Source organism: Dipodomys ordii, unplaced genomic scaffold, assembly GCF_000151885.1.
Source record: "Dipodomys ordii isolate 6190 unplaced genomic scaffold, Dord_2.0 Scaffold47, whole genome shotgun sequence".
Taxonomy (NCBI): domain Eukaryota; kingdom Metazoa; phylum Chordata; class Mammalia; order Rodentia; family Heteromyidae; genus Dipodomys; species Dipodomys ordii.
The window spans coordinates 7742051-7755494 of record NW_012267263.1 but is presented as its reverse complement, the minus strand read 5'-3'; the positions used below and the strand labels follow the sequence as shown (position 1 = coordinate 7755494).

The window sequence follows — 13444 nt, the reverse complement described above, 5'->3', positions numbered from 1 at the left end:
TCGACCTTGTGAGTGGGTAGGACTTCAAGTATGAACTACCATGCCTGACTGTTACTTATTTTTTATATATTAACCCTATTTTCCCACAGGTATACAGAATTATATAATCGAAAAAATTGTCTAAGTCTATTAGTTTTGGGTTGAGAAAGATGTGTGTGTGTGTGTGTGTGTGTGTGTGTGTGTGTGTGTGTGCGGTCATGGGGCTTGAACTTTGGGCCTGGGTGTGCTGTCCCTCAGCTCTTCAGTTCAAGGCTAGTGCTCTACCATTTGAGCCACAGTGACACTACCAGTTTTCTGGTGGTTTATTGAAGAGTCTCACAGACTTTCCTGCCTGGGCTGGCTTGAGTAGCTAGGATTACAGGAGTGAGCCACCAGTACCTGGCTTGAGAAAGATTTTGAATGATAAATTTTTGTCCAGGTTCACATAGCTAGCTGTCAGTAAGCATTGCCAGGATTTGATTTGATATTTTAAATTTATACCAGTATCCTTAATTTTCTTTCCACAAGAGATAGATAGTTATGTTCATGAGTATTTAGTTGTTTTATATTCTATTTTTTCTACCTTAAAAGCCATTCCAAATTAATTTGGAGTTGATAGAGTCCACATGAGTTCTCAGTCACTTCTAACTTCTTTTTGAGTAACCAGTTTAAAATTATTGGTCAAAGTCATTTAAAAACATTATGCCAGAGGTTCATTCCAGGAATCTTAGCTACTCAGAGGCTGAGTCCAGGGGATCAAGGTTTGAAGTCAGCCTGGGCAGAAAAGTCCTCAAGATTCTAGCTCCAAAATAACCAGCAAATGTTGGGCTAGAGGTATGACCCAAGTGAGAGTTCCAGCCAAGCAAGCAAACTGAACAAGTCAGTATGCTGAACAAGTAAGAGGCCTGATTTCAAACTCCATTATGGAAATAATAATATTAAAGAAGCTTAACAAGAATAAATAATAGCTACCCATCAAAAGACAATATGTGCATTGTACTTCAATGCTTTTCTAGCTACTGAAACATAAATGTACAGGATAAAACAACAGCCTCATTTAAAAAAATTAAGCATGGATCTCACTTAAACATTAAGCATATTTTCCAAGACTGAGGATTACATTTGCTTTTACCAACTAATATGATTATTAAGAGCAAAATATTTTAAAGATAATGATTCAATGCTTGGTCCTTTGTTTGATATATATATATATATATGTATATATACATACATATATATATATATACACACACACACACACACATCATGCATTTAGCCCTAAACCAGCTATGCTATTTAAGGAAATATATTCCAGCATGTGTGAGATCTCACTTGTCTCTAATAAAAGTGTAAGTGCCCATGGTTTATAGTCTAAATCTGATTTAAGGTGTAAGAGGCTACAAATTGGCAAGGCAGTGAAGAGCTAGGGATATGTTTACTGAGTTATATTTAGATGTGTAGATGTGAAAGTTCTCTCCTCAATTAAAGTAGTCAATACTCCTGTCCCAGCCCACATCAGACTAGCCAGCCACTGATCACTTTGAGTTACCTGAGGATACAAATGGAGAACTGTTCCATTTTCTGATCACTACCTAGTACTAGAATTCCCTTATCTGTTAAACAATTTAGCATGAATCCCTCCTGAAGTTTTTCTGTTGCCCTAGTGAATAAGCTACTGAAAAGAAGCCAAGCAAGTGAAGAGTCTTAGGGGCACTGTGGCTCTTACTGATAGCTCTCCATATCTGGCAGAAGACCAATGTGAAGCAGATGAAGGCCCAGTTCCACTCATGGTTCTTCCCAATGGTGGACACACCCATGAAGATGAAGATCAAGGTCTCACTGACACTGCTCAACATCTTCATGAAGTACTTGATGGTCGTGTAGGATGTTTGGGATACATTCTCTTCTACATACTTTTTCATTGTCACTGCACAGGCTGTGATCCTACAAAAGTAGTAGAGTATAAGTCTTCCCCAACGGCAGTGCCACAAATATATGATGAACAACTTTGTACGGTATCCGTGTCTCCTCCAGACTCCTTCTCTGACTTTGGTTTCCCATAGATTGTCTTTCTCTTTTTTTTATCCCCTAAGATCTCTACAAAGGAAAGTGAGTGTGGTAGGAAAAGAGGGTGTGGTATTCCTGTCACAAAATGAAACAAAACAAAAGCCAACCTGGACAAGAAGCATAAAGCTATCTACCTTTCCTCCTTTATAGAGAGCTTCCTCAGCCCCAAACCTCGCTCTCTGCTTCACTCTGCCTTAAGCTAAATGAAACCCACTTCAGTTGGATACAAAAAATAATCCAGGCCGTTGCTTTCTCCAACCAAATAGTACTTCTTACAACAAGCTTATGACATTTAAAAAAAATCTTCAAGCAAATATGGGATCAAAGAAAAACTTTGTCTGATCTTAATAGTTTGGGTCTTTTTAAGGTTGGAAATAATAGATATTTATACTCCAAATGATTATATTTTAGTTGACATAAATAATCCTATACAATAAAATTAAACATTTGGCTCAGATAGCTAGAAATAAGGAAAGTGTCATAAAGAAACAATATAATCAGATATGATCAGCTAAACTGAGAAGCTTTGTTCTAAAAAAATAAAATCTCAACCATGCAAGGATAAAATCTAAATGAATACTTTATTTAGAGCAGAGAAACTTAGATTTATGGTCTTATGCCATCCACCTAGCTTTACTCTACATTGAAGACTCATGGACTGCATCTTCTCCCTTCTACTTGAAAATTAATTTTTTCCCCACAAATGTATTAAGATAGGTTCTGACCTTGATCTTCTCCTAGCTTCTCTGAACCAGCTTTTCTGAGCAGTCTAAATTGACAGTATAATTGCTATGCATTTCTCCAGCACATCACCCAAAAACAGCCAGCCCAAGTGTTGGAGAGAACATTTGTTTGGCAATAGGCCTGAATCAGATTTCACAAAAATTAAAAAGAAAAAAAATCCTGAATCCTGCCAAGCCTCTGGTGATCAGCATCAGAAACCAGGCCCTTTCTAGAATCCTAGTTCACCTGATGTGCCCTACATTGTCCTTATCTTACTGTGTGTCTTGATTCTTGTACTCACGCCAGGATGCCAGAGAGATAGAGCGTTTCAGCTGCTAAGTAAGACAGATAGCTGAACATGAAGACGATGAGTGGTTCGATTGCAGAGATGTTCTGAGTAAAACGGGTGATAAATGCAGAAATAAATCCAAAAATGATGCCAAAAAAAACTCCCCCACACCCCACGATGATGAATCGAGCACATCCAGCCAAAATGTCGACAGGTTCAATGTCTTCAAATTTATGCATCTTTGTGAAGGCGATTAAGATATTGTATAAGACCTATATAGGCACAGAAAAAGAAGGAAATAAACTTAGAAATTTAAAATATTTTTCACACTCATTCTCAACTTTGGATCTGGTTAAATTTTACACAATTATAAATTACATGACAAAAATTTTACACAATTATAAATTACATGACAAATATCCATGTGGTAACTGAACTTTTCAATGCATGCCAAATTGTTTAGATATATTCAGATTCACTGAATAAAAAGAATAGTCAAAGCCTCCCAAAACTGAGCACATGATAAATGTTTAAGATAGAAACACAAATAACTCTGCTTTGATTATTACTATTGTACATGTGTTCTGCATTGCCTTTGTACCTCATACATATTAGTGAAAATATTAACGATATAAATATGCTAGTATCTTTGCATAGCTCCCTGTATCAGCTCACTGATTGCCTTGACAGTTACAATGCACCCTTTCTTGTGTGCTGTATAATAAATATTGCACTTCCTTCAAGTATTTTTTTCCTTTAAAGTGAATGCTGTGTTATGTTCTCTTAAGTAGAATGGACAGAAGGAACACTGAAATAGAAAGTGATTTATTGGATTTTTCTAGGTCAGCCATGTGGGATGTGAGGATTCTGGTAGTAGACTGCACCAAAGCCACAGACCCTTGAGAACAATTCCTTTGCAAACTTACAGCTTTGACTTGGTAATCATCTGCCCACTGATATGTAGCATGTCTGTGGCTTTGGGGTACATCTCAGTAGTGTTTTCTCTGCAAGCCATCATCTCCTCCCCTGCATGAATATCTCTCCTCTGAAGACCCTCTGCCTCTCTGGAGCCCAGGATCCCACTGAACCAGGAATTGCTGATGTCCAGCCCCACCTGCCTTCCAGAGGGTAGTCTTTCATTTGTCCAGTAACTCCAGACCAGCTCTCAGCTGGCTAACCTGGCCCCTTTCTCTACCAACCAGAGGTGATCACCTTCCTCAGTGGTATCTGTACCAATATAAGCCTATTTCTTTAAGGCCCTAAGAATCACAGAAATATCTCTATGTCTATTAATTGCTACCTTGTTATAGTGAATAAATTTTATATTGTTTTTTTCTCTCTAAATTATGATGTTGTTTTCCTTTCTGAATTAAACAACCTTGTTATAATCTCCACGTATGGACAGTCCCATAGGTGTGGATGTAGCTTAGTAGTAGTAGAGCAACTTGACCCTCAGTTCAATGTAATTTAATTCAAATTTTTAAAAGTCTATGTATTGTATTGTTATCTCATACCCTGTGCATGTGCATTTATGCTTTGGCTTTACCAAAATTAAAGATGATGTGGAAGATATCAACACTTTGTAGAGGCCATACTTTCGTTTTTAATCCAAATCTTTTCCTGGGATAGTGATGTGCAAATCTTACAGTTCTGATCAGTGGTAGTGCCTAGGAGTCCATGTAACATGAGGAAAAGCAGGTGACACCCCAGTGCCCTGTGGTATTGGGTTAGGATGGTCCGGGGTGATGTATATTCACAGCCAATGATAGGCTTATCAGGAGGTCACACCACTGTAAGTCTAGGAACATCTCTGCATTAGCTCATTGAATGCATAACCCTAGTCCATGTAACAGACACAATTAATTTTCCTATTTCCATTTCCTATTTTCAACACTCATTTTGAAATTACAAAGATCTATCTGTCATTGTTTTATGTCACTCTGTAGCCTGAAACTCAGTTCTAACTTCTGGAAAGTAGAAGCAAACACAGATGATGAAACATGAAAAATGAAAAAGGGCCTAGGAATAGTAGCTAATGTCTATAATCCCACCTGTTTTGGAAACATAGGAATATTATATTTCTAGTCCAGGTTGGTGGTAAGAAGATAATGAGACCCTTTCTCAAAATCTGAACATAGAAGTGCCCTATGATCTAGCATTTCCACTCCTGGGAATTTATCCAAAAGATTACAAACCAGGATATAGTGAAGCCAACAGCACACCCATGTTCATTACAATACTATTCATTATAACTAAGATATAGAATCAGACTAGATGCCCTTCAATGGACAAATGAAAAAAGAAAATATGCTATATATACAATGGATTTTACTCACTCATTAGAAAGAATAATATTGTATTGTTTGTAAAAAAAAAAAAAGTGGAATGTCTTGGAGAAAATTATATTAAGTGAAGTGAGTCGGGCCGAGAGAGACAAAAGTTGCATGCTTTCTCTCATATGTGGAAGCTAGATTTAGCCTATAAACTGATAAGTAAATTAGTTGGGTGATAGGCAAGTATATACAAATGTATTAACTGAAATCTGGTAGATTCAAGGAAGAACTCAAATAGTATAATACAACAAAATTCAGAAATTAACAAAACTAAAAACCAGGAAGCAGGTACTTGAAAGGGTGAGGTCAGAACAAAAGGGATAGGAAGAATTCAGTCAAGAATTCAATTTGTATATATCCTATAATTAATTTTGTGTGAAAGAGAGGATAAGATGGAAAGAATGTTGAAAGGAGTGACACTGATCAAGATATGTTCTATTCATAAACTGCTTTGTTAAATGGCAACTCCTTGATGAAACTATTATAGATCATGAAATAAATTCATTAATAAAAAAAAGCCAAACATGGTGGTACATACCTGTGATGTTAGTTACTGAAAGCTCAGAAGATTACATACTGAGCTAGTCTAGGCATTGCTGTGACATCTTATCTGAAAAATAAACTGAAGCCAAAAGGGATGGGAGCCTGGCTCAAGTGGTAGTTCACTTACCTGGCAACTTCAAGGCCCTAAATTCAAGCCCCAGAAAACAAATAACAACAATATAACCAGATGACCAAGATACCTACAGGAAAGAAAGCCTTTTGAGAATACCAGACCCTTAAGAATTCTGAAAAACCACCACATGTATGTGTTGGCCTTTGTTTACCCAGGAAAACTAAAAACATGAGGACAGAGGGCAGAAGATACAACTGACAGAAAACAGTCAATCTGAGTGTGTTTTGAGTGTTACAAAGCTACCGGAAGACTATTGTGGACCCTCTGTGAGAGAATGGGTGGAGATCCCTCATTCCTTCACTGACTCCTGCTATAGCAGCATACCTCATCTGGCTCACAGTTCTAGAAGCTGGGAAATTCACTAGCATGGCATCTGGTGAGGGCTCCATGCTGTGTAGTAACACTACAGGAAGGGCAAGTGAGGGCATGAAACAGAGAGAGAGAGGGGAGGGGGCTCTCAAACTTACTACAACCTATTCCAGATAACTAACCCAGTCTTGTGATAATTGTGTTAGTCCACCTATGAGGTCAGATCCAGTCACTTCTTAAAGGTGATGGTATGTCTGAATATCATTAAATAATACTTAATGTTGTTAAATTTCTACATGAATTTTAAGGGGACATTCTAACCATAGCACCCAACTTCAGATTTCAGTTAATACATTTGTATATACTTGCCTACCACCCAACTTATTTACTTATAAGTTTATAGGCTAAATCTAGCTTCTACATATGAGAGAACGCATGTAACTTCTCTCTGTGTCTCTCTGTCTCTGTCTCTGTCTGTCTCTGTCTCTCTGTCTCCTGTCTCTGTCTCTGTCTCTGTCTCTCTGTGTCTCTCTGTCTCTATCTCTCTCTGTCTCTGTCTCTCTTTCTCTCTGTCTCTCTCTCTCTCCTCCTCTCTTTCTCTCTCTCCCTGTCCATCTCCCTCTTCCTCTCTCTTTCTGCCCCCTGGATTCCTCAGGCCAGAGCCTTCTTCTCTACTCTTTATTCCTATTCTTCCTATGGTAATAGGAATTACTCAGGGCCACCTCTGTTCTTCCTTGTGGCTTGATAGCTTATGAGTTCTGCTTCAGCTTCACCTACATGGCTTTCCAGAAGTGCTTGCTATTTGTGCAGTACTGACTCTCTGACCATGGTCTACAGCCTACAGACTGCCATTGCTATTTCTTCCCAGCTCTTTCCTGGTCCTGGCCCTTTATATCACGTTTTTGACAAAAGTGTTGATTTCTCACAGAGTGAGATTGACAACAATGATCTATCATCTGCGAGAGCCATGCCTAGACTGCCGTCTGAAGTACATTAAAATCACAGCTCCTTTCCATCTCATTTTTCCTTATTCTAGGGAAGTCTCATATTTGCTTGAGAGCTGTTTTCTGTACAGACAGAAGCAGAAGAAGTAGATGGTCTAATGGAGTAGGTCTCCTGCTGTAGAGGGCCCCTAGGTCACCATGCATAGTGATTGTGCAGTTTTTTGTCTATCCACATGCATCTAAAACATGAGTCCTGGCTTTATAATATGAGTTGAGAGAGAGAGAGAGGAGAGAGAGAAGAGAGGAGAGAGAAAGAGGAGCGAGAGAGAAAGGGAGAGAGAGAGGGAGGGAGAGAAATAGAACGAAAGTTATTCCTTAAGTAACTCAAGTGTCAACTGCCCTCATCTAATATACTTTACAGCTAAGGGACTCTGCTAGTAGAGAAGGGAGGACACAAATGGGTGCATGCGGCACAGGCTTTTGGGCCACAGGTACCTCTGTCTACAGCTTTGCCATCCTGACTGTTGTGTTCATTTTCTAGGGCTGGTGTAACAAAGTGCCACAAGCTCCATGGCTGCTATGATCGGAACTTCTTTCTCTCACTGTTCTGGAGACCAGAAGTCTAGAGTCAGCATGTTGTCAGGACTGCACTGCACTCTTTCTGATGGTATAAGACAGAAGTCATCTTTCCCTCTGATGGTATAAGACAGAAGTCATCTTTCCCTCTTCCTACTTTCTGGTGGTTGTTGGTCTCTAGCCATGATGGATTACAGGTCTGAAGGCTTCTTTCTCTGCCCTTTTTGATCTGGCCTAGCTTTGCTGTTAAGGTAAAGTTGACTTTATGAAAGATTTGAAAGGCGATCCTACCTCTATAATCTAATATATAATAATATATAATGTAATATATTAACATACTTGAAAGATGAGAAACAATCATCATTTCTTCCTTAAGATACATGATTTAGAATTGCTGTTATTCTTATTCAGTATCATCCTTACTATTGCCTTCCTTTCACATCCTTTGGCTAATTTACCTTGTTGTCTCAGGCAAAGATGTAGATCATTAATTTTAGTTTTTACAGATGTTTTAATGAAAGTATTTTAAAGCTATAAAATTTCCTCCAAGCTTATGTTTAACTGTATTCCCCCCAAATTTAAATTTTGTATTTCTAACATTTTATTTAAAATAACATCTAAATTATCTTGTAATTTATTTTGAATCATAAAATATTTAGAAATGTATTGTGCCCAATATTGGCATTTTCCTAGATGTTTTACAGTCTAAACTACTTTTAATTTTATTCTGTTGAAGACAAAGAACATGCTCCAAATAGTTTCAAAGTTTCTAAATGTAATGAGTCTCTATTTATGGTTAAAGATTCTATCATGTTTGTAAGCATGCACATGCACTCAAGGGAATGTTTACTTTTTTGTAGTTGGGAATGGAGATTAAGACAAGGTCCCCGACAAGGTCCAAGCTCTCCACATTGCTTTCTCTTTCATTCTTTAAGACAAAGATTAGAATAGACTACTCCAATAATACCATTATCATTTTCTCCCATTAAAGCTGCCCATTTTTACTTCATGAATTTAGTCACATAAACATTAGGCACACACACACATACACATACACACATGTATGATTTTGAGGTATCCTTGTAAATTAATGTCTCCATTATTATGAAGTATCTCTCTTCACCTTTAAAATCATTTCTGTTTGATTTCCATCTCAGCTAACAATAATGCAGTGCAACAGCATTCTTATGCTTTGGGGCTGAGAGGTCTTATTCATTCATTTGTTTTTATCTTAGTTATGTCTTTATAATTAAATTGTACCTCTTATAAGTAGGATTCATTTAGGGGTTGATTTATAAGAAGTTCTAGCAATCACAGGTTTTTAACTGGTGTATGTAGGCCATTAAGATTTAATATTGTTGTTATAGTAAGATTTAGATCTAGCATAGCATTACTTTTCTTTTTTATTTTGTACTGCATTCATTTAACTAAAGAAATATATTTTTACAATCCTCTATTATCTACTGTCCACACCACCTTGTCTATCTCTGCAATGTTCTAAAATAATGTTCTATAATAACTCTTTATAGAATACTTTGAATTAACATCATATCACTTCACAAGAAATAAAGAAATCGTATAATTATTTAAGCCATAATATGTACATTTAGCCTTTCTTTGTTTTATTATTTTTATTTGAAAATTCTAAAATCAGAGGAGTCACAGTTACATTTAGCCATTCTTAAGAACTAAAGTGAGAAATAATTTTTGCCATATCATATATTCTTTGGACTTGTTAACTGAAGCCTGAATTATATTTCGTGTGTGTGTGTGTGAGTGTGTGTGTGTGTGTGTGTGTGTATGTGTGCATGCTTATCAAAGTTTCTAGTCAGTATAGCTTTGTCCCTCACCCTGTTCACAGATTCTTGTAAGTGTAACTTCTATGACATAGCATATGAGGAATTAATATACCTACTAGGTATATTAATAATAAACACACTCTATTTAGACACTGAGAATTGTGAGGTAGTCTGATGTCAAAGTGTCTTGGTGGTGGTGAGCTGTGGCAATTACCTTTTCTGAGAAGTTCAGAGACAATTGATCAGGAATAGATAAATAGAGATAAGATCAATTAAAGTGTAAGTGGGGGCTATAAAGAACAATGCATTGTGATAATAAGGGAAACCATGGGACCTATGTTTCTTTGGGCCTGGCTTACTTCACTTAATATAATTTTTCCAAGTCTTTCCATTTCCTAACAAATGGGGCGATGTCATTCTTTCTGATGGAGGCATAGAATTCCATTGTGGAGAAAGAGAGAGAGAGAGAGAGACCACATTTTCTTGATCCATTCATCTACTGAGGGACATCTGGGTTGGTTCCATTTCTTAGCTATGGTAAATAATGCTGTAATAAACATAGTTGTGCTGGTAGCTTTAGTATGGCCTTGTTTATGATCTGTGATCGTGTGGGTAAATGCCCAAAAGTGGGATTGCTGGGTCATAAGGGAGCTCTATGTGGAGTCTTCTGAGGAACCTCCATACTGCTTTCCAAAGTGGTTGAACAAGTTTACACTCCCACAACAATGCAGTAAGGTTCCCTTCTGTCCACATCCCCTCCAGCATCTGCTGTTATTAGAGTTCTTGATTCTAGCCATTCAAACTGGGGTGAAGTGGAATCTCAGTATTGTTTTGCTTTGCATTTCTTTAATGGATAGAGAAGTTGAGCATTTCTTGGGACAAACAGAAAAGGTCAGATAACATGATGTTTAGTGAAATGAACCCCAAGATAGGGACACAAGTGTTTTTTTTTCTTTCTTGCTATTGTTTTTAACATATTTATAAGGTACCATGTGATTTTTTTGTTGCTTTGTATGTCCCTCCTCCAGGGTATAACCCCTGTTTTCACTGTATTTGATGTTGGTATAATTTGGGGAGGGCAAGGGAAAAAAACAACTTGTTTAAATAGGGATACAGTTTGACCCATTGCAACAATGAGATATACAATTTAGACTGGGGGTGGGAGGGGAGTATAGTTGAGGAGGTGGGAGGGAAGGGATGGTATGGGAAAAACAAAGGAGGAGGCAACAATGCTTGATAGGAAATGTACTCATTACCTTGCTCAAGTAACTGTAACCCCTCTGTACAGTATTTTCACAATAAAAATTATTTTAAAAAAGCACCAATTATAAAAACTGACAAAAAGGGAAAACAGTTTATTTAAAGATGTGGTGGCTAATTGGAGTGAGAAGATAACTGAAAAAAAAAAACAGTCTATGGAAAAAAAAGTAGCAGAGCTGGTGGCTAGTGGTTCACACCTGTAGTTTTGGCTACTCAGAAGGATGTGTTCTGAGGATTGTGGTTCAAAGCCAGAAGAGGCAGGAAAGTCCATGAGATTATTATCTCCAATTAACCATTAATCAATTAACACTTCTCTTCAATTAATCTCCCATTCTTGTGTTGCTCATCTGTTCTGATTGAATTGGATTCCCTCTAAATTCATGCATTGATATCTTAACCTCCAATGCTTTAGAATGTGACTATATTTGAAGACAGAGTCTTTTAAAAAGTGAGTCAAAAAGAGCTTTCTCTAATCCAACATGACAGGTGTCCCCATAAGAAAAGGAAGAGACACAAGAACAGGACCTATGGAACAAAGCCAGGTGTGGGCAGAGTGTGAAAATGGCTGCCCATATCAAGGACAGGGTGCTCCCAGAAACCAAAGCGGCAGTGTCTTGATCTTGTATTCCCAGCCTCAAAACTAGGAGAAAATAAACATTTATTGTGGAAGGTATTCAATCTATGTCATTTTGTTATGACTGCCCTGGAGAACAAAACAGTCTTGCTCCTTGCCCTAAGTATCTTTACTATTAATCCTCACTGCTTGCCTTTCCATAATTTCATTCCTTAAAAACAAAGCTTAGCCCAGCACCAGTGGTTTACACATGTAATCCTACCTACTCAGAAGGCTGATATCTAAAGATCTTGGTTTAAAGCCACCCTGGACAGGAAAGTTTGTGTTTGTGAGATTCTTTTTTTTTTTTTGAGGGTCTGGTTGTGGGGCGTGAACTCTGGGCCTGGGCACTGTCCCTCAACTCTTCAGCTCAAGGCTAGAGCTCTACCACTTGAGCCACAGCGCCACTTCTGGCTTTTTTTCTATTTGCTTATGTGGTGCTGAGGAATCGAACCCAGGGCCTCAGGCATGCAAGGCAAGCGCTCTACCACTGAGCCACCTTCCCAGCCCAATTTGTGAGATTATTATCCCCAGTTAAGCACTAAAAAGCTGGAAATGGAGCTGTGGTTCAACTGATAGAGCACTAGCCATGAGGGGGCAAAAAAAGCTGAATGATAGCTCCCAGGCTCTGAGTTCAAGCCCCAGGACTGGCATGCATTCATGCGCTTGTATACACACACACACACATACACACACACATTCATGCGCTTGTATACACACACACACACACACATACATGCCTAATGACTGACATATTCTATAGAAAGCATTGAATGTTCAAAGTCACAACAGCACTGTACAAATGATGACTAGTATATATCAGCTACTAGAACGGTACAAAAGAATAGCATAAAGAAATACTCAACAACCTTATGCAATAAATAACTTTTATCAAGTTTGTTTTTCAGTCTGTATACAAGGGGCAATGAAAGATTATACTGTTATCAGGTGGTTTCTTGACACCCTGACTCCTATAAGAAGCTTACTAAGGCCAGGAATGACCTCCCAAGCACAGAGTAATGATATAAAAGACAGAAGATTGGATGTGTTTATAAACCTCGCTCCTACAGAAAGAAAAACGAGATTTGCAACCCAGGACAGAGAGCTCACAAACCACAATGGGTTGATATTCAGAAGTGTTTGTTGCTTATAAATTCAGAGAATAGAGGCCAACTTGATGAACTGGAAAGATGTCAAAGTACTTAATAAAAAATTGTAAGTGATAAGATTTTGTCAACTTAGAACACAGTAAAGGAATTGTTTGTAATTAAAAACAAAGCTTTAAATTAAGTCAAGGGAAAATTAGGGCAAGGATTGTCATTCATCAGCTGCTGTTACCAAAGACCCAAATATGCACCTCTCTCCTAAATCTAGAGTCTTATTTCCAAACCTATTCCAGGGACTACAAGTATCTCAAAACTAAACTAACACTCAAACCTAAACTAACATTATCTCAACACTTGTTGCTCACCCCAGTTGCTGCCCAAGGAAAAGAGTCTAACATCTCCCCCTCTATCTATACAAATCTTTCTCCTCCTTTGTTTCTACATCAACTTGGAGAAAACACCCATAGCACTGACTTTTGCTACCTAATATTAGTATACCTAAATGATACAAAAAGCAATTTAAGTTAACTTCAAAATTCAACTATGAAAGTAAGCATAAGTTGTAACCAGTAAATCTGTGATTTGCTTTTTCTTCAAAAGAGATTGCTTTGACATCACGGAAGGAGTATCATGGAAGGAGATAAAGAACTTCTCAGTAAAGGTTTTAGATGGGTGGGCACATTGGAAGAAAGAGGAAGGAAAGAAGGAAGGAAGAAGGAAGGAGGAAGGAAGGAAGGAAGGAAGGAAGGAAGGAAGGAAGGAAGGAAGGA

The 13444-nt window shown here is 37.8% G+C and overlaps 1 protein-coding gene across 1 annotated transcript in view; it reads right to left on the bottom strand.

Moving 5' to 3' along the window:
* The window catches only part of Slc9a4 (solute carrier family 9, subfamily A (NHE4, cation proton antiporter 4), member 4), a 54857-nt gene that overhangs the window by 26433 nt on the left and 14980 nt on the right, over nucleotides 1–13444 (bottom strand). Inside the window, exons 3-4 of the mRNA XM_013019777.1 lie at nucleotides 3071–3330; nucleotides 1706–1923 (exon numbers count right to left, since the gene is read on the bottom strand). Of these exons, the coding sequence (XP_012875231.1) occupies nucleotides 1706–1923; nucleotides 3071–3330 (478 nt within the window). The remainder of the gene's footprint in view (nucleotides 1–1705; nucleotides 1924–3070; nucleotides 3331–13444) is intronic.